This window comes from Barbatula barbatula (genome assembly GCF_947034865.1).
Source record: "Barbatula barbatula genome assembly, chromosome: 25".
Classification (NCBI taxonomy): Eukaryota; Metazoa; Chordata; class Actinopteri; order Cypriniformes; family Nemacheilidae; genus Barbatula; species Barbatula barbatula.
The window spans coordinates 513809-532032 of NC_136788.1; the positions used below are offsets into that span (position 1 = coordinate 513809).

Here is an 18224-nt window from a genome sequence, read left to right on the forward strand (position 1 = left end):
AGACAGAAGACAAGCTAGACTGCATCATCGCACAATTAACCTAATGGAGAGAACAGAGGAGGCTGATTCTTTCTTTTAATGTTTGCTTTGTTGAAGATGAGACACAATAAGACATTTATGTCTGGTACTCAAAACAACCTGTTGTGGAATTTTCTTATTCCTTAATCCAGGTTGAGTCAATTTTGAAAAAAGCAATACACAGAGAGGTGAGGTTACTTTGCAAAGTATTTTATTGTCGTTTAATCTGCATCAGAAGCAATGAGATGGTGCAGAGAAAAGGCGCTCTTTCCTCCTGCACACAGAGTATATATATGATTAAAACGTGACACCCCCTCCCTTTGCCCCCCAGCAAGATTCCTGAGCTGGTTTACGAGAAGTGATGCCCGTTATTCCAAACAGAACATCTTGGCCTCTGCTCGAGGGCAAAGGCAGAGTGGTATGACGTGTATAGAGAAGAACATGATAACATTTTAAAGAAAACATAGACAAACACTTCATAAACATATAGACAGACACATCAAGACGCGAGACTAGAACATTTCCATTACAAACCTTATTTGCATAGGTGAAAATATGGACATCACAGAAAAACAGCAGGTTCCTGTCGGACAGCGATTTAAATAATGTGCCCATCAGCGAGCAAAACTGTTTTTAGAATTACAGGTCCTGAAAATCTGAAATTCAAAATATTAGAAAAAAAAGAAATGAGAGGTAAAATAAAAGTAATTTGTGTTAAATTTCTATGTAATGGACCTTGAAGGAATGCAAGCATTTCAGTTTTTTAATGAATTAAAAAACTTGATTCATCATACTTGATGCATGTAGTTGCATCTATATCTATATAGATTTTGTAAGTTTTGCCGTTTTACAAAGAAATGAAGGGTCTATATTTTTATGGTAAGTTTATTGTAATAAAATATCTGGTTAGTATCTAACAAAAAGTGCAGGAAAAAAACAGATTATTTACAGGTTATAAATTGATTTGCAATTCGTTGAGTGAAATAACGAGGATACATTTTAGTCCTCTTTTCTCTAAATCTTCAAGTTGCCGAGCAACAGCCAAGAAACCTTAAAGTTTTAGCTTCCTTTACAGCTTTTCTATAAGACTAGGCAGGGCCTGAGTGGGGCCACTTTTCAGCCCGGGAGTTTCAGGCCCAAAACTGGCCCACTTTGTCCATGGTGATATTCCAAATTAGCATTTTTTCCAATTTGGATAAATGAAGCAACAGTTCAGCTCTTCCTATTATTTGTAGTTTTTTATTAATACGATGGGATAACAAATAATATAAAGGTTAAATAATAATTCACAGAAGAAGTTAACAAAAAATATTCCACAAGGATAGGTTGTGAACAAAAGCAGAAATAAATGAATAAAGCATTTGAAATGTATCCCACTCTTCCACAAAGAGGCATATTGAACTAATGTTTACAGTTCAAGTCACAATACTGTTTATGGTTACATTGCGAATAGCACCAACAGCATCAGTAGCTGTGTAGCAGTGCACTGGTTTCAGCCACTTTATCGATAACGGTGTCGTTGCTTATAGACATGTGGATTTCCTTCTCTGTGCACATTAACATGAAAGCCTCCAAGTTGTCCTGACTCAATGAGCTTCGTAGCCTATTCTTCACAAATTTTAAAGTTGAGAAGCTTCTCTCACATGCAACCTGTGTGATGGACAAAGTCAACAGAAACTTGAACAAGCAGAACTAGTTCAAAGTTGTCCATCTCTTCCAGCTTTTCATTGGCCCAACTCACAAATTTATCAGCTGCCACTTTCACTCCCTCAAAGTCCCTGACATATTTTTTGAGGTTATCCTTTGTCCCTTCAACCAGACGCTGAGCTGACAAAATATACATTCCGTGTGTCTGTAGGTACTTGGAGAGGGGGGATGTATGTTGGAAAAATGCAAAGGAAAGTTTGAGCAATAAGGATAATCTCATATTTCAGAAGATTTTCAATTAATCCCTTAGCTTTGACCCTCACTGTTGACTTCATACTTCCATCTTCCTCAACAGAGGCTAGGGTCAGCAGCAGGTCAACAAACAATGCATCCTGGGGATTACCAAAAACCCCAAAGACCTTCGTGAGAGCTTGATCCTTAGCCCACCACCTGGTTTCCCCTATTGTGCTCAGTCTCCTGTGACGTTTGTCCTCACTTGTCTCTTACAAAGTCTGCATACGTTTATAAGACTCCCTGAGGAAAACTGCCACATCATTAAGTAGTGAGAAGAGAGATGCACCCTCTATGACACTGCCTGTTGTGTCTGCAAGTACCAGATTTAAAACATGTGCATAACACCAGACATGAATTTGTGTTGGAGACTGTTCAGACAGGAATGCAGAGAACCCTTTGCCTGCATATTTGCTGCACCATCAGTGGAGTTGCCCACACACATGCCAATGTCAATGCCAAGTTTTTCTAATGTGTTCTTTAGTAGCTGTGACAGATTTTTCACAGTTCACCACAGCAACCAACCGCTCATGAACTACATCTGTGACATATCTGACAATGATAGCACACTGGTCCTTTGATGTGACATCCTGAGTTGTATTAATCTGAACCGAAAAAAGTCCTGCCTCTCTAACCTCATCTGAAATTGTGCCCTTTATGACCTGGCTGAGAGCATCCACAACTTTCCCAACAATGTCCTTTGATAGCAGAGTCTTATTTAATATTTCAAAATTTATTCAAAAATAATGCTTTTTAATAAGAAAACGTGATACCTACTCTCAGATAAATGAGGCCTATGATTAATCCGATGCAAATAGAAATATAAAACCAATCTTAATTGAAAGAAAACAAGTTGACAAAAAGATTGAATCCAATATTGGGTGATTATATAGCATAACAAGTGATTTATAAGCTATTTTTTGTAGGCCGGTCATTTTGGACTGTGAACACAAAAAGTGCATATTGATAAATTCTGTAGGACTCTTGCTAAAAAAAAGAGTCAAGTATTTTCAAATATGTTGTGTAGTCGTATTGTGACGTTGCGATGTGTTGGTGGTTAAATGATCCAGATAATTGTAAAATGGAAAACAAATTGAATGTTTAGTGATTGTTTACTGGTAAGCAGGTACTTTACCATATTAACAATACTACTGTGGAAACATTAATGTTAACATTTTCTAGGCAAGGGGTTGAAACCGGGTAGAATATCAATATGTGAACATTTCTACCTTCCTATCACTAACGTTGTAAGTTGTTCCATCCCATGACAAATTGTCTCGCAGAGTAATCCTTCCGCTTATTCGTCTAACCTGCTTTATAAAGATCATAGTGAAAAGCCATAACAAGATGCTCACACGTACAGCAAATCATTGTGTTTATATCCAGGGTTTACTGATACGCAGCAGAGACAAACTCACAAATAGGGTTGTAATCTCTTTTTGGTACAAAGCAAGCATTAGAAAATCTGAAAACTTGAGGAAAATCCTCAGAAAGAAAATCTTATTTTAATGACTTTGTTGGAGAGAAGTCCCCTAATGTACTCCGGGTCCAGACAGCACATGTGCCGAACAGCTTTGACAATGGTCACAGATTAAGAAGGTAAAAGAGAAGCTTTTCAGAAACTCTTACAAGTTTTGCTCAATGCTGGATGCTACACTGCACCTTAGTGTGATGAGATTCTAGCACAGTACAAACCATTTTCAATGCAGATCAACGCAAACCATGAAGAAGAAATCCAAAATGTATCTTACACTACCAGGCTGGACCAATTTTTAAGTGGCAGAGAAGAACACAGAAATAGCCTTATGGAATCTGTGTAACACGGTCTCGTGGACAAGCAGCAGTGGAACGAGGATAGTCAACCAGCATGTCTTTGTTGATCGAGAATCTTAAACAGAAGTCTCTGATAGCACTGTGTATAGTACAGTATGCAATGTCTGGAAAACCACTGGATAAAGTCCTGCCAAGAGACTTGAAAAACATTGAAAAGGAGCAAGGATGAGAAACGTGCAATACTTGAAGGATGAAAAGAAAAAGAAATTTCAAACTGCCAATGGATCCATGCAAAAGAGGCAGATGAAATGGCAGTCAGGGCAGAGAAGAAACAGGACTTTACCTTACTGTCAAAACCAAATGCATATTGAAAAAGTGTCACAGAGAAAAGGAAAGAGCTTGCCGTTCTTCCAGATTTTTGTTCGAATGCTACAAGAGAGTTTAAAGCAAGTTCACTAAAATTCATAAAGTTCAGTATTTTGGTGTCTGGCAGCTTCATTTATAGTTATTTTGTATTTCTATTTTCCAATAATGGCACCAACAGTTGTCTCCTTCTCACCAATCTTCTGTCTGATGTTCTTATAGCCCATTCTAGCCTTGTGCAGGTCTACAATCTTGTCCCTCACATCCTTTGACAGCTATTTGGTCTTGACCATGGTGGTGGAGAGGTTGAACGGAAGATAGAAGCGATATATATTGGATATAAGCGTCTGCTAAATGTAAATGTAAGATACTGGTTCTGTTGGCAGGCATATTTTAGAAGTACTTTCTTAAGGCGACAGTATAGGCACATACATATAGGCACATAACCAATCTGTGAAGCCAGAATTCTTGCTGGTTGGTTGGGGATCAAATACTTATTTTACTCACTTAAATGCAAATCTATGTATAACCTCAATATAATGTTTTTCCCTTCATTTTATTGGTTGATTTCTTTCCTCTCTAGAAGTAAGAATGAACCTACTAGAAATGTATAGACCCTTCATTTCTTTGTAAGCGGGCAAACTTACTAAATCAGCAGGGGGATCAAATCATAATTTTCCCACTGTATATGTGTGTTTGTTCAGCAGTGTAAGCTGATCCACTACAACCAAACTAAATACATACATAATATAAATCAAACTTTCATAACCAATTGATCCCAAAGGTTTCATGCGTGATGTAAAAGATTTAATATTATTACAGACATGTATATTACAATATTAATAAACTTTATTAAAGTTAACCATCCTCTCATCATTTCAAACCCGTATGACTTTTTCTTCCTCAAAACACAAAAGATATTTTGAAGAATGTTAATGAAATCAAAATATCTTCTGAAGTGCTCTGAAGAAAATAGAAAGTCATACAGGTTTGACATGACCAGAGGGTTAATAAATAATGAAAGAGTGTTTTTTTTGGGTGGACAATCACTTTAAGATGACGTGTGTAACATGAAAACAAAAGTCCCTCATCCCACCTGAATCTATTACTGGCCAAATTCTTCACTGTGTGCATGTGTGTCTCTAGATCACTGATGTTCTGTGTGTGTGTGTGTGTCTATAGATCCCAGACGTCTGAAATTCCCTCTGAACACACAGACAGCTGTCTGCCTGATCTACTGTCTCTCGTTCAGGTGCTGTCGGATGAATTATTGTGAATGATCTCATATTCATTATTGTTTTCCTGTCTCATATATACCAAAGGCTAATGTCTGATGTGGAGTATGACTGTACTGTTCTGACTGAAGAAATTGTGTCCGAACTGAAAACGATTGCTTGTTATACCCGCTTCAGACTTTACGGCTGTAAAGAGTCTGTAATGTCTAACGCAGTAAAGTCTAATGCTGTGAAGTGGGTGTAACAAGCCATCGTTTTCAGTTCGGACACATTTTCTTCAGTCAGAGGCCGCAAAGTTCTTCTGAAAATTGTTGCATTGCTCTCCTTTATGTAGCTGTTGATCTTTCTCTCTGTAGGTGTTGATGTATCAGCTTACGGTAACTGTGGATGAGGGTCACTTCCTCTGGGACCTGCTTGAGAACAGGTGCACTGTGACTTCAGACCTCGGAAGCATTGGACATGAGCTGGAATATCAGCAGATACTTGAGAACGTCAACAGGTACATTAGATTAAGATTATAAGCAACGTGACAGTAAGTGCTGTAATGTTTTGATTCTTATGTCTTAGAAAGTGAAGTACTGTAAACCACACACACACACACATTACTCTGAAATGTTATTTTCATAGTTCCAGAAGGTTATGGCAGAAGTACTGTCCTTCAGAAGAATAGGTTCATAAAAACTGAGGTTGACATTAGTGCTTTCACCCATTTTCCAGACTGTTTTATTTGACTGTTGCTCAGGGTTCTCGTGTTGGTTCCTGCTGTCCTGCTGCTGCCGGTCAGAACAGATGCAATCGGACGAAAATCTCTGGACTGTCATCGACTGATGAAACACATCAATGATGTTCAGGTCATCATCATCATCATCTTCATCTGGTTATTGTCTGATGTGTCATGAACTGATGGATTGTTTTGTCTTACAGAGGAGGTCATGTGATCCCGCTGCTCTTCTGTGTCTCAAACTCACAACTCAATTCCTGAAAGTATGTCTGATTGTTGTGTGGTTTCAGGCAGTTGTTGTTGTCTTCAGTGATGGACGTGTGTTTGTTGTGTGGTTTCAGGCAGTTGTGTGTGCGAGCGTGAGTTGTGATGACCCAGCTGTGGCAGTAAATTCATGTCTGCTTGAGTTCAGCGTGGAGTGTCCGCTGATGTTGCTGTCTGCTCAGGTGAAACACCTCTTCTGTCATCTCTGCTGTTTCTGCAGCACAGTGACTCTGACACGAGTGTGTTGTGTTGTGTAGCACTGGTGGATGCGTGTGTCTGCGGTGCTGAGATGTCAGTGGAGGCGTTTGACTGGTTGTGATGTGTTACCTGAACAGCTGCAGATGTTGGAGGATTGTCACAACTGGAGCAGACGGTGAACCCTGTGTTGCACATCATCAGAACATCAGATCTCAGATCCCAGTCACCTGTGCTGAAGTGGTCGTTGTGTTGTTTTTTAGGACGAGTGGATCAGCTGTGACATCAGCTCCAGCTTGGCTAAAGGCTGCATGTCTGCACAGATTTCTAAAGAGATCAGAGATGGAGAAGATCAGACAGGAGACGGACAGACAGGTGAGATTAGACATCAGATGAGTGACACGGAGATTCAGCTTTCGTGGCTAGTCATCGTTTGCTTTGCTTCCTCTAGATTCTCAACTTCCTGTTTGTGTTCAGTGTGATAGAACTCATATCTGAACAACTGCATGGATGGGTAACTTTTGCACACACACACACACACACACACACACACATATACTCATGTCCTCACATTGATGTGATGTTTGTCAATTTGTTGTCAGGGTTCAGATTGTTGGAGGCGTGTCAGAGATAAAAGCATCTCTCTTGTCACTCATTTATTGGAGGATTCTGATTCTGATTGGCTGTTGCTGTTTGATCAGTCTGGATCAGGTGTGTATCTGTTCACATCATAACTATAACTGTAACTATAACTATATTTGTGTTCACACCAGCGGATGATCACGTTGTGTAGTTGAAGCTGGCTCGCTGCAGTGTCAGGGCTTCAGACTCTCATTTTATGTGAGGTGGTACTGCTGGTTTGTCAGATGTTAAGTCAAATTTAGCTGACCAAAGTGTTGAACAGAAACCGAGTTAAAAAACACAAGACGAGCAATAACTAACAATAATACATCATTCTGATTTGACTTAAGATATGTTTAAAAAAAGTAAGAAAAGAAGGTGCTAGACAGATGTCGGGCGGCAGCTTATTCCAGAGATGGGGGGCAATGACTGAAAAGGCTAAAGAGACCCTGTCTGAAGATCTACAAGATAAGACGGGGCTTGACCCTCGAGACCTTTAATAACAAACAGCAAGATTTTGAATTGAATTCTATAAAAAAAACATTTGAGACGGACGAGAAGTGATTGCTAAGGTCCTTTATAACAATACTTCTCAGCTTTGGAGGGCCAAAAAAATTATTTCAGTTTTTTCTTCATTTAGTCGAAGAAAACTACTAGATTACCAGTTTCTAATGTCCAGATGAAGTGGCAATAAGGGTTCAATGGAATCGCCAGCTTTCAACACAGCTGAGTGTCATCGGCATACAAGTGAAATGAAACATTATGCTTCCTAATAATTTCACCCCGAGGTTCTCTGTATCTGTAGCGTTATAGTTGTAATGTGAACCCGCTATTCTCCTAAATGTAATGAAACGTACATTTATTTAGTTTTTGTGTAATGTGAACGACCCTTTATTCAGGTTAAAGTTATATCTAGTTATGCTCGGTCTCTTACAGATCACAGTTTGTGTCATTTCACATCTCGTGTGATGTCACCACAGATGCTCAGACTGATGCCTTTGGCCTTTTACAGGTCTGAAAACGCTGTCATTCACTTGATTTACTCTCCACAGCACATTTGTCTTTGTACTGATTGAAATGTTTTTTGTCAGTATTGTCATTGCTCTGGAGTCAGAGGCTCTGCACAGAATGCTGCGGTCTTCTGGCTTCCTCTACACAGCTGCTGTCAACTACAGAGACCTCCACAAACTCTTCCTCAACTCAGACAAACATGTCTATGTCTCACAACATCAGGTAACACCTTTAATACTGTGATTTTGTCGAGTCTGTGTGTGCGTCTGATATCCGTCACTAAACCAGACTTAAACCGCATCAAACAAATTTATATTTAGTAAATCACAACTAATAAGCTCTCAAAAACATTTACTCGGTAACATGTCAGAGGAGAACTGGCCCTCCCTGCTGAGTCTTGTTCTCCATTTCTTTATGATTGGAGTTGTTGTTGTTCCCACTATGACGTCTTGGCTTGCTCACCAAAACACTGCTGATCACATTAGTTTAGCTTATAGATTTATAGTATTGTTTATGGCTGTTTTTCAATGATCCAATACTCTACACACCCATACAAATACATTTGAACTGAAGTGTATGCTGATGATTGTGTGTGTTTCAGGTTCTGCTGGAGGGTCGACGGGTTCTAATGAACATCATCTCTTTGAGTTCAGCTGACAGCCTGACACTCGGCCAGAGGAGACAGGTACACACACACACTCTATATTTGAATAGAAAACTGAACTAAAGGTGTGTGTGACCTTCATTCGGATGGTGTTTGTGCGTGCAACTACTTCTGTATTCCCTGAAAATAAAACAGATTACAGTGTAATTGTGAAGTCTTCTAGTATTCTTGTCCACATTAAAATGACGGCATTTCATCCGGGGCTGACTCGAGCATTGACTTCTGGCTTTTATTTCTAAATACATGACAGGGAAATATGGTTTCTATTTAGTTGCTGCGATTCCATCAGTTTTTAGCTAATATCAGGCATACAATTTTCTTCTGTTCTGATTCGAGTTGTTGTGTGTTTCTCCTGCAGCTGCAGTCAGATTATGAGCGGATGGATTCTGAGATCTCAGCGGCCCTCTGCATCTCCAGCAGGGATATTCACTTCACATGAGTCACACAACTTCAATAACAATAACAGATCGGTCGTGTGTTTGCTTGCACATAAACTCTGAGTCTCAGTATATGGATAATATACTATTAAAAAGCTGTCGTGTTTCAAAACCTAGTGTGCTACCTAAATAGACAACATGTCACTGTTTTCTAGATGCTGTGAAGACATTCCTGTTGAGAAACTCAACTACTTAAACTTGTAAACCGTCAAATAAAGACATTGCACTACTTCGTAGCCGCTTCTTATTCACGGTAAAACCGCTCTTTTGTTTAAGCTGAAGTGATGATCTGTCCAATCATGCTGGATCATCCTGGTTTCATCTTACTGCCCCAGTGACGATTTGCTTTGTTTGACCCCTATTAGTGTGTAACGTTGCTGTTTGGCCATAAAAAAGATCTGCAAAGTTATAAAGCCCAAAGTCAACTCTAAAGGGAGATATCCTCTTGACAGAAATCACTGACCTTCCAGAGCTCAAGCGTTTGCCTGGACAGTTACTTCCGTGACATGTCACACATTTGAAAAATTAAGGGCGCAATAACATATGAGACTCATGGAAACATACATTATAATATTTTAAAATCATTATCCTGCCAGATGGAGCACTTCTCACGCGGTAGTATATGTACTGTAACACAATAGATGTTGGACTTATTTATTGTTTTTACAGCTGGCGGGTGCAGGCGACAGCACAGTGAGAGAGGCATGAAAGAGAAGTTTTATTTAGGATCAAGTGATCATGCCATGAAGTATACACCGTATAAATGAACCAAACCGCACTCAGCTGCACAAATATCCCTTACTTCAGAGAAGCAGTGACATAGCTAATTTACCATTCAATTAGATCATATTTGTCAAAAATCGTTGTTCACGTTTCCTGTCGAGCCAGATATTAGAAACCGTAGAGCCGGCCCATTTGGCATGATGTGTTGACATGAGCGTAAAATCGCCATGAAATTTTGTCTCAATTCAAATAGATTTACACAGTGTAAATGTTTTTTATCTGTGCACATCATTGTTTTTTACAATTAATTTGCACTTGTAATCTTCAATAAAAAACGTTAACCTCCTTTACCCCTTGAAACGACCTCTCTTCACTTCTGGTCACAAGGAATGACGTGAGGGCGGGGCTGCAATGACTGACAGATTGCAAAATGGATTACAATTTGGTTGGCAACACCCAACTTTAAACGATCCGATCAGTACTCGATGAACGACATCAAGTCCCACCCTACATTTCTTTCTCATTACAGAAGTTGTTTCACTCTTATATACGTCACAAACTCACGATGAGGAAGAAAAAAACAATCACCACTTCCGTTTCATGCCGACTGTAAATCCCACTTATGAACCAAAATGATGATCAAACTACACCCCTACAATATTAACCCACTATCAAACGATCAAAACCTAACCAGATGGTCATTGATTTTTACGGGGATGTCTGAAAATGAATCTGCATGACTCTTAATAAAACGCATGCGTTTGAATGAAGATATAATTCATTGGTCACATGTCCTCACTAACACACAAAATGTGCTTCTCACGTGTTCAGTTACATCATTCACACCATATGTATATTCAGAGTATCCTGGAGAGATGTGGTCTCCGCGTCCCGACAGCTCAACATGGGGGTGCTACAGGGCTCAGTGCTTGGACCGCTACTCTTCTCCATTTACATGACATCCCTCGGCTCGGTTATTCAGAAGCATGGCTACTACTATCACTGCTATGCGGATGACACACAACTCTACTTGTCATATCAACCAGACGATACGACAGTGTCTGCTCGCAACGCTGCATGCCTGAGTGACATCTCGCTTTGGATGAAGGATCATCACCTGCAGCTAAACCTTGCAAAAACGGAACAGATCCCAGCCAACCCAAAGATTCACCACAACCTTGCCATTCAACTAGGCTCATCAACTATTACACCGTCCAGCACAGCCAGATACCTGGGGGTGGTAATCGATGATCGGCTTAACCTCACAAGTCATGTTGCCAGCACCACCCGGTCGTGTAGATTCATCCTCTACAACATTAGGAAAATTAGACCTTTCCTATCAGAGCATTCTATGCAAGTCCTAGTCCAGGCTCTTGTCTTGTCCAAACTGGATTATTGCACTGCGCTTCTGGCTGGACTTCCTGCTTGCACGATCAAACCTCTCCAGATGATACAGATGAACCGAAGAGAGCGCATGTAACTCCGCTCTTCATCAGGTTACACTGGCTGCCGCATGCTGCCCACATAAAGTTCAAAGCTATGCTCCTGGCCTACAAGACCACCAACGGGTCTCCACTCGCTAATGCAGATCCTATGTTCCTGCCAGATCACTGCGGTCTGCAAAGGAACAACGACTAGTGGTACCCAAAAAGGGAAAAAGACACTCTCCTGTACCTTCCCTGGATGTTGTTATAATTGCTTCCAATGTTTCCTCATCTGTAAGTCGCTTTGGATAAAAGCGTCTGCTAAATGACTAAATGTAAATGTATATAGATTTAAAATACACGGTTGTAATTATTATATTACATACCTGTCGTTGCGCTAATAACGGTCCATTTTAAATGTTCTAAATGCAAATCGATGTTGTGTCGCATAAACCATGATAAACAATGTTTGCTTTTAGAAAAATATGTATTTAAATATATTTTGAAACATTTTTATTTACTGAAAAGTCTTTGGTGATGACTGGAATAAATGAATGAATAAATAAATGAACGTACTAAATAAAAAACTACACACATCCTCAGAAGAGAGGAGGCCTGTGATGAAGAAGCAGCCTGATGAGTTGAATTCACATAAACTTCAAACGGACCTGTTGAGTTTCGGCACCACAAAGCGAAAAGCGCAACCTGAAGAATGTTTTATTTATTTGACAAATAACGGTTTGTTTTTACGCACAACAAATAAACTATATACAAGTAAACCCTACACGGGTTCAAATATCCTGTTTTAAAACAGCGCACTGTGCTTTTAAGACGTCACAATGGATTTACAAAAAGTCATTTGGACAAATCACCTGTAATAAACCCATGTTTTGGTCATTTAATTTCCGTTTGAATCCACATCTTTGTGTTTGTCATAAACCGGTTATTTGACCGTGGATGGTGGGAAAAAACATCTAGATTCAACAACAATGCACTCACGTCCCCATTGTCTGAACTGGGCCGTTTCAGAAAGGAGGTTTAGTGGAAACAGTAACCACAGTAACTTACTGTGTGAACCTCGTCTGGTCAGGAGCAGCTTTTCTTTGATAAACTCCCTTTGGTTTATTTCCATCTCCAACCTTTTAAAGCACAAGTGGTGTAACTCATTAAGACGTTATGATCACACAGAGACCATCTCACTGACTTACACAGGATCCTCTATAAAATAAAACATGTGAAGAGTCAGCATTCATTCAAAGGGAATGTACTTTAAATTGCTCTCCAGAAATCTGTTTAATTTCATTTTGTCATTTCCCTGAGCATTTATTTTAAAACCGTACCATTTTTCATTACAGTGACTTAGATATATCAAAATATATGTCATCCATCATTACATCAATAACATCAGCCATCGTGCATGTATTACATCAGAGCAGATGGTTTTTATGGACGATGAGATATGACTTCATGTCTGTATTTCTTCACGCACTTTATTAAGCAATAAAGATGATAAACAATTCATTTTGTCGTGCAGTCATACCAACTCCTAGCTGCTCTGAACAGGATTTTAACCAGCGATGAGTCAAACTGAATGAGAGTCTGACGCCCTACAGGTGTCCTGTAGTCCATGATGTCTAATTCACATTACTAGAGCACTGAAGGCCACTCGGAACATAGCATTTTCCTTATCATATTTCTGTTGTTTCATTCATTAAATAATTGAATCTTGTCATTTTCAGCACATCAGTAAATCCACTGTATGCAGCCATGTGGTTTTTTGGTGCTGTTGTTATGGTGAATCGTCATATCGGAGCTCCATTGATCATGGCTTGTTGTAGTCGTGGTGCACGCGCTTGACTCAAGGTAAGTCTTTTCTGAGTTTTTGTTTCAGAACTACATCGATATGCGAAACATAAGAGTTCACATTTTAACGTGGTGTCGTTTGAACCTCCTCGTGGAAACAAGCACTGGACTTTTGCTTTATTATTATTGATAGTATGTTTTTTATTTATAAAACATTTTCAGGCGTGGCCTCAGCAGCTGAAACCCATTTATGGTCATGATTTCTCCCAGATGCTCAATAATGAACCAATCACAGTAGACTGGGCATTTAAGGAGGGGGGATTTAAAGAGACAGGAGCTTAACGGCAGTTCTATCAAGAAATTAAAGTAGGCTTTGCAAAGATGTACATTGATGTAATAATAACTGCCTACGAAAGATTTAAATGGTAGTAAAAGGAGCCCCGGAACGGTTTATTTTCCTAAATTCTTCCAAATCATGTTCAACAGAACAAAAAATATATAATATATTGTTTTCCTACTAATGTAGTGGATGATGTCACAGAACTGAAAACGGCGAACATTCTTAGCTCATTTTACTCATCGAGAAAATGCTTCTTGATTCATGTTTCTGGAAAACAAGAAAAAAAGCCTGATAAGATAAGTCTTGTAATCTCCTGCAATAAAACAAGCACAATGACAAATGCACTTGAAGAGTTATGACATGATACAACTTTATTAATCCAGTGTGAAGAGAAACCCCTTGGACTCAGCAGTGGTTCAGCTTGTGTGCGAGCTGATCATCTGAGCGTTCAGATCCTGAAGGGCCTGCAGAGTTGAGCTCACACTGGCCTCATCGCACCTGTCTGACAGAAAAGCTGTTCAGGTGTGTTTGTTTGGGTTAGAGCTCAACTCTGCACGCGCTCCTGGTTTACATGAATACTGCTGAGAAGAAGAACTATACGGCGTGGAGACTCTCCAGCACACAGCTCATGTCCGATGAGTTCACGTCGCTCTGTTGCTGAGCGTGTGAATCTGAAGGGATGGAGATACTGCCGCCCTGCAGGAGAGGATGAACCATAGACATGTGCACGTTTAAATTGTGAGCTTTCTCGAAGCGCTTCGCACAGATGGCACAGGCGAACTCCAGGTCAGCCTCCGCCTTGTGTTTGGTCATGTGATACTTGAGAGACGCCCGCTGACGGCACTGAAAGCCACAGACCTCACACCTGAAAGGCACACAGATGTTGTGAAGACGTTGAGGGATGCAGGACTGAACTGAAGACTCTCGGTATACTCACTGCAGAGGTTTAGCTCCAGAGTGTCTCATCTGATGAACCGAAAGATGTTTCCTCTGCTTGAATGTCTGACCGCACTGATCACAGATGTAGTTCCTCACCTCTGACGACACAGACATACATATCACACCACGTCAACGAATCCCAATCGGTCAGAACACACTTCAAAGTAAATGTATGTAATGTTGTGGATGAACTGCGCTCTGAGCCCGTTCCAGTGGTTCAAGAAGTTGGTACCTGTGTGGATGAGTTTGACGTGTCTCTGCAGATATCTGTCGATCATGAAGACTTTATTACAGCCCGGATGAGGACACGGCCTCTCACGAACCTCCTCGTGATGTTCTTTAATGTGTTTCTGAATCACACAAAAACTGACTAAGTTGACTGCAGACATGAATGAATGAACCGTGATGATGATGATGTGTGGTACCTTCATGCCGTCAGCTCCTCTATAAACCGCTGTACAGCCCTGATGAGGACACTTGTAGATGGTGGGCAGCTCCTCTCTGTATGAAAAGCAGCAATGTCACCTTCACACAGAAGCTTTAAAGGACTGGCGATGAATAAGAGATTCTCTTGATCAAATGTACAGCACGTGTCAGATCATGTGAACATCATGAATGACAAGAGGTCTCCATCACAACACAAACTCCAGCAAACACATGAAATGATATGAATCGCTATTTGACCGTTCAGCTTTAATATTCTTCTTCCAGCCGGGCTTTGGTCCAGGTTTCCTCCTGACTTTAGTTTCCTGCGTCTTGTGCTCTTTACTGTTATTCCTCTGTGAAGAACTGTGAGAGAAGAGACCACTCATCAGAAACACACAGATCTCATCAGGGGCCGGTTGCATAAAACTCTTTTACACTACTCTTACAAGTTACTTGTCTCAGTTGTTCTGTTTAAGTCAGTTGCATCAAATCTTCGATGGGCCTAATTGAAGACCAGAAATGAAGACTGATGGACCCCTGGTTAACTTCTATTTTACAACCAATAAACTCTCAACTGCTCTAGATTTTAAACTGGCCTGACTTTGTATTGTGCTATAGGTACAGTAGCAAATATTTTAATAAATGGTCCATGAAATCTCTTCCTCTTCTGATTGTCCAATACAATTCTCTGGAAGTCTCTTATGAACATGCTGGAGATTTCTTTTGTGTACATATTTGATGGTTTGTGAAACTGCCCGATTTACACTATTAATGTTCTCAGTTACTGTCGTCCAAGCCTTGTTTTTATGATTACTTGAACCTAATCACAAAATTTGCTTATTTAAGTTGATTTGGCAGCATTGTATTCCTCTTATATTCCAATATCTTCAGCAAAGAAAAGCTGCGTTTAGTGCCATCTGTTTGTTGTTCGGTGTCTTACAAAAGACACCCATGAGCTTATTTTATGCACCAGTCTGTCTTCACTGAATTTAGTTAGTCAGACTAATTCTTAGACGCTGTGTTAAAGCCATGGCTTTGTTTATGCAAGAGGCCCTGTTCGGCTCATCCAGACATTCACAGAGATCTTACCGTGTGTCAATGTTGAGATCAGAGCTCTCCTCAGATGAGACGCTCTTCCTCTGGTCTTCACACTCTTCAACTTCACTCAAACCCTTCCTGACACACATTCACACGTAACATTCCTATTCAAGTCATCACACACACACAATTCTTATCAAACCTGGATATGGGTCATTCTGTACACAAACACGTGACAGCCTAAAAGACTATTAATTAAGATTATGAATCGCTTGTGTAGAATTCCCTCGTGTAGTCCTTTCATTATAATAACTTTCTTCTCTATTTCTTCAAAATTGTTTACCCATAAACAGCATTTGAAATGAGGGCACAAAAACACGGTTGTTTCTAGTGAAGGATCTTATGGGTGGTGATTTATCTGAGAAGTGACTGAAATTCTGGTGAGCCTACTTTAAAAAAAAACACCAAATATAACATTCACCTTAAAACCTGCAACATTATGAAATGACTATAATAGACTGAGATGACGGGATGGACATGTTGAGTTCAGATTTACACCGTCTAAACACTACATTGTCTATGAATGGCCATAACGATTTAAAGGGGTCATATGGAGCGAATACGTGTTTGTGTGTGTGTTAGAAGTTGCCCATGCATGTATTAGAGACGTAAAATTTTGGTAGTCTTATTTAATTAACACTGCATATAGGAATTTATTGTGTGTCTGATATTTGACCTGTGTTTTGAATTCCATAACCTTTTATGTTTTACTTAGTCATTTTTTCTTGTACAGCTGCTTTGTAACAATGAAAATTGTAAAAAGCGCTATATAAATAAAGCTGACTTGACTTGACTTGACTTAAAATTGCACAAATGAAAAACTTTCTATCTAAAAGTGAATGCTCACCCAGACCTGCCTGAAACGCCTCGTGTAACCACACCCACACAAATCTACATCAAGGTCGTGGTATGATTTGACTAAAACCGCCCAAATTTAAACACAAGTAAGGAGGGCGTACCTGTCAGTACAATTGAAGAGGAACCTGATGTTCCAAATATGGTCAGAGGCGTTACATTTCCGTCACTCACTACGCACTGGTTAACTGGCCAATAACAGCACACAAAATCTGCGCGTTTCAGAGATGCGGAGCAAAAGAGTAGATACAAACATGGACGATATGTGGAAAATACAGCGTTATTGAACCTTAAATCATGTATACACATTAAGTCACATCTAAAACAAACAATAATATTCATTTTAGCCCTGTCATATGACCCCTTTAAAATACTGTGCTGGTGACATGAGAAAACGACAACAGACCATTAAACAGTTGATTAAAAAGGTGACTTAACGAAGAGCTCCTTACTCCTAGTTTTAAGACTTTGAAGTTCAGGCTAGTGAGTTCAAGGAATGACCGCTAAAATCTGCCGTCACTGACAGAAGTTCTCTCTCGTGTACCTGTCTGACAGTTCACTGTCTGCAACACCATCATCATCCTCATCATCATCTCTGTCCATCATCATCCTCATCTTGTCGCAGCGCTGTAGCTCTGCCAACACATCACATTATTACACACATACAGTGAAACTTTACACTGATGTTACTTCACAAGTTTCTCTTTTTTCATCTCAAGGGTGAGATTCAAACATTGAAATACAGCATCCCTGCGTCGCCGGAGCTCCACCCACTGATAAACTGATGCAAGATGACACATGATGGCCGTTAGGACATGCAGCTGAAATGTCTGTCAGATGGTGATTGACACATTATTATTGGATGTTTTCACGCAGCAGCTGTTGTAACAGGGCATTATAGCGCAGCTGTATAGTGTCGGAGGAGCAGTGCGGTCTCATGCATGACACCTGGACAGTAACGAGAGGGACGTGGGTATTTTATAACAGGTAAGGCACAAGGTGTAGTGGAGTCATTAAACCCTCTATAGCTGTTATGAAGTGCACTGTGACCCACTAGACAAAAAAACACAGATGTAACAAGAGTGGCACAGTGATACTTCGACTACTGTGTGTAATGCGGTCAGCAGTTATAAATGAGCGTGGTGTTTTATAAGCACCAGAACTGACCCTTTTACAATCATGAATCTTCATTCGAGTGCGAGTTTGTCTCTCCTGTAAATAACAGAAGAGTGCGTGAACAAGTGTATTGAGGACTGAGCAGCGTTTCAACTCTTCTGGTGTTGTCCTAAAGGGTGTGTGTGTGCGTGTCCGACTTGGATGTTTCCAGTCATGAACTGTCACTGTGGAAATATTGAAGAACTCATATTCTGAAAAGA

At 40.0% G+C, this 18224-nt stretch overlaps 2 protein-coding genes across 5 annotated transcripts in view; one reads left to right on the forward strand and one right to left on the reverse strand.

Annotated features, from left to right (window-relative positions):
- Positions 1-9469, forward strand: part of fanca (FA complementation group A) — a 50985-nt gene extending 41516 nt beyond the window's left edge. Inside the window, exons 30-42 of one of the 2 annotated variants that reach the window (XM_079450658.1) lie at positions 5275-5344; positions 5684-5826; positions 6070-6178; positions 6252-6311; positions 6390-6494; positions 6570-6685; positions 6771-6882; positions 6959-7021; positions 7110-7218; positions 8065-8140; positions 8220-8361; positions 8741-8824; positions 9162-9469. In XM_079450658.1, the coding sequence (XP_079306784.1) occupies positions 5275-5344; positions 5684-5826; positions 6070-6178; positions 6252-6311; positions 6390-6494; positions 6570-6685; positions 6771-6882; positions 6959-7021; positions 7110-7218; positions 8065-8140; positions 8220-8361; positions 8741-8824; positions 9162-9242 (1270 nt within the window). In that variant the 3' untranslated portion in view covers positions 9243-9469. The remainder of the gene's footprint in view (positions 1-5274; positions 5345-5683; positions 5827-6069; positions 6179-6251; positions 6312-6389; positions 6495-6569; positions 6686-6770; positions 6883-6958; positions 7022-7109; positions 7219-8064; positions 8141-8219; positions 8362-8740; positions 8825-9161) is intronic. The other variant, XM_079450659.1, reaches the window with a different exon arrangement.
- A 3909-nt stretch (positions 9470-13378) lies between these two features.
- Positions 13379-17604, reverse strand: znf276 (zinc finger protein 276). Of its 3 annotated transcripts, none has more exons than XM_079450099.1 (7): positions 17393-17604; positions 15985-16071; positions 15154-15258; positions 14895-14970; positions 14702-14819; positions 14468-14567; positions 13379-14395 (listed from the first exon to the last, which is right to left on the reverse strand). In XM_079450099.1, the coding sequence occupies exons 1-7, from the start codon at positions 17461-17463 to the stop codon at positions 14125-14127; spliced, it is 828 nt and encodes a 275-aa protein (XP_079306225.1). In that variant the 5' UTR covers positions 17464-17604; the 3' UTR covers positions 13379-14124. The 3 variants fall into 3 exon arrangements, with proteins under 3 accessions (XP_079306225.1, XP_079306226.1, XP_079306227.1); XM_079450100.1 differs by having other exon boundaries at positions 15985-16097; positions 17393-17473; XM_079450101.1 differs by lacking the exon at positions 15985-16071.
- Between the last annotated feature and the right edge of the window lie 620 nt (positions 17605-18224).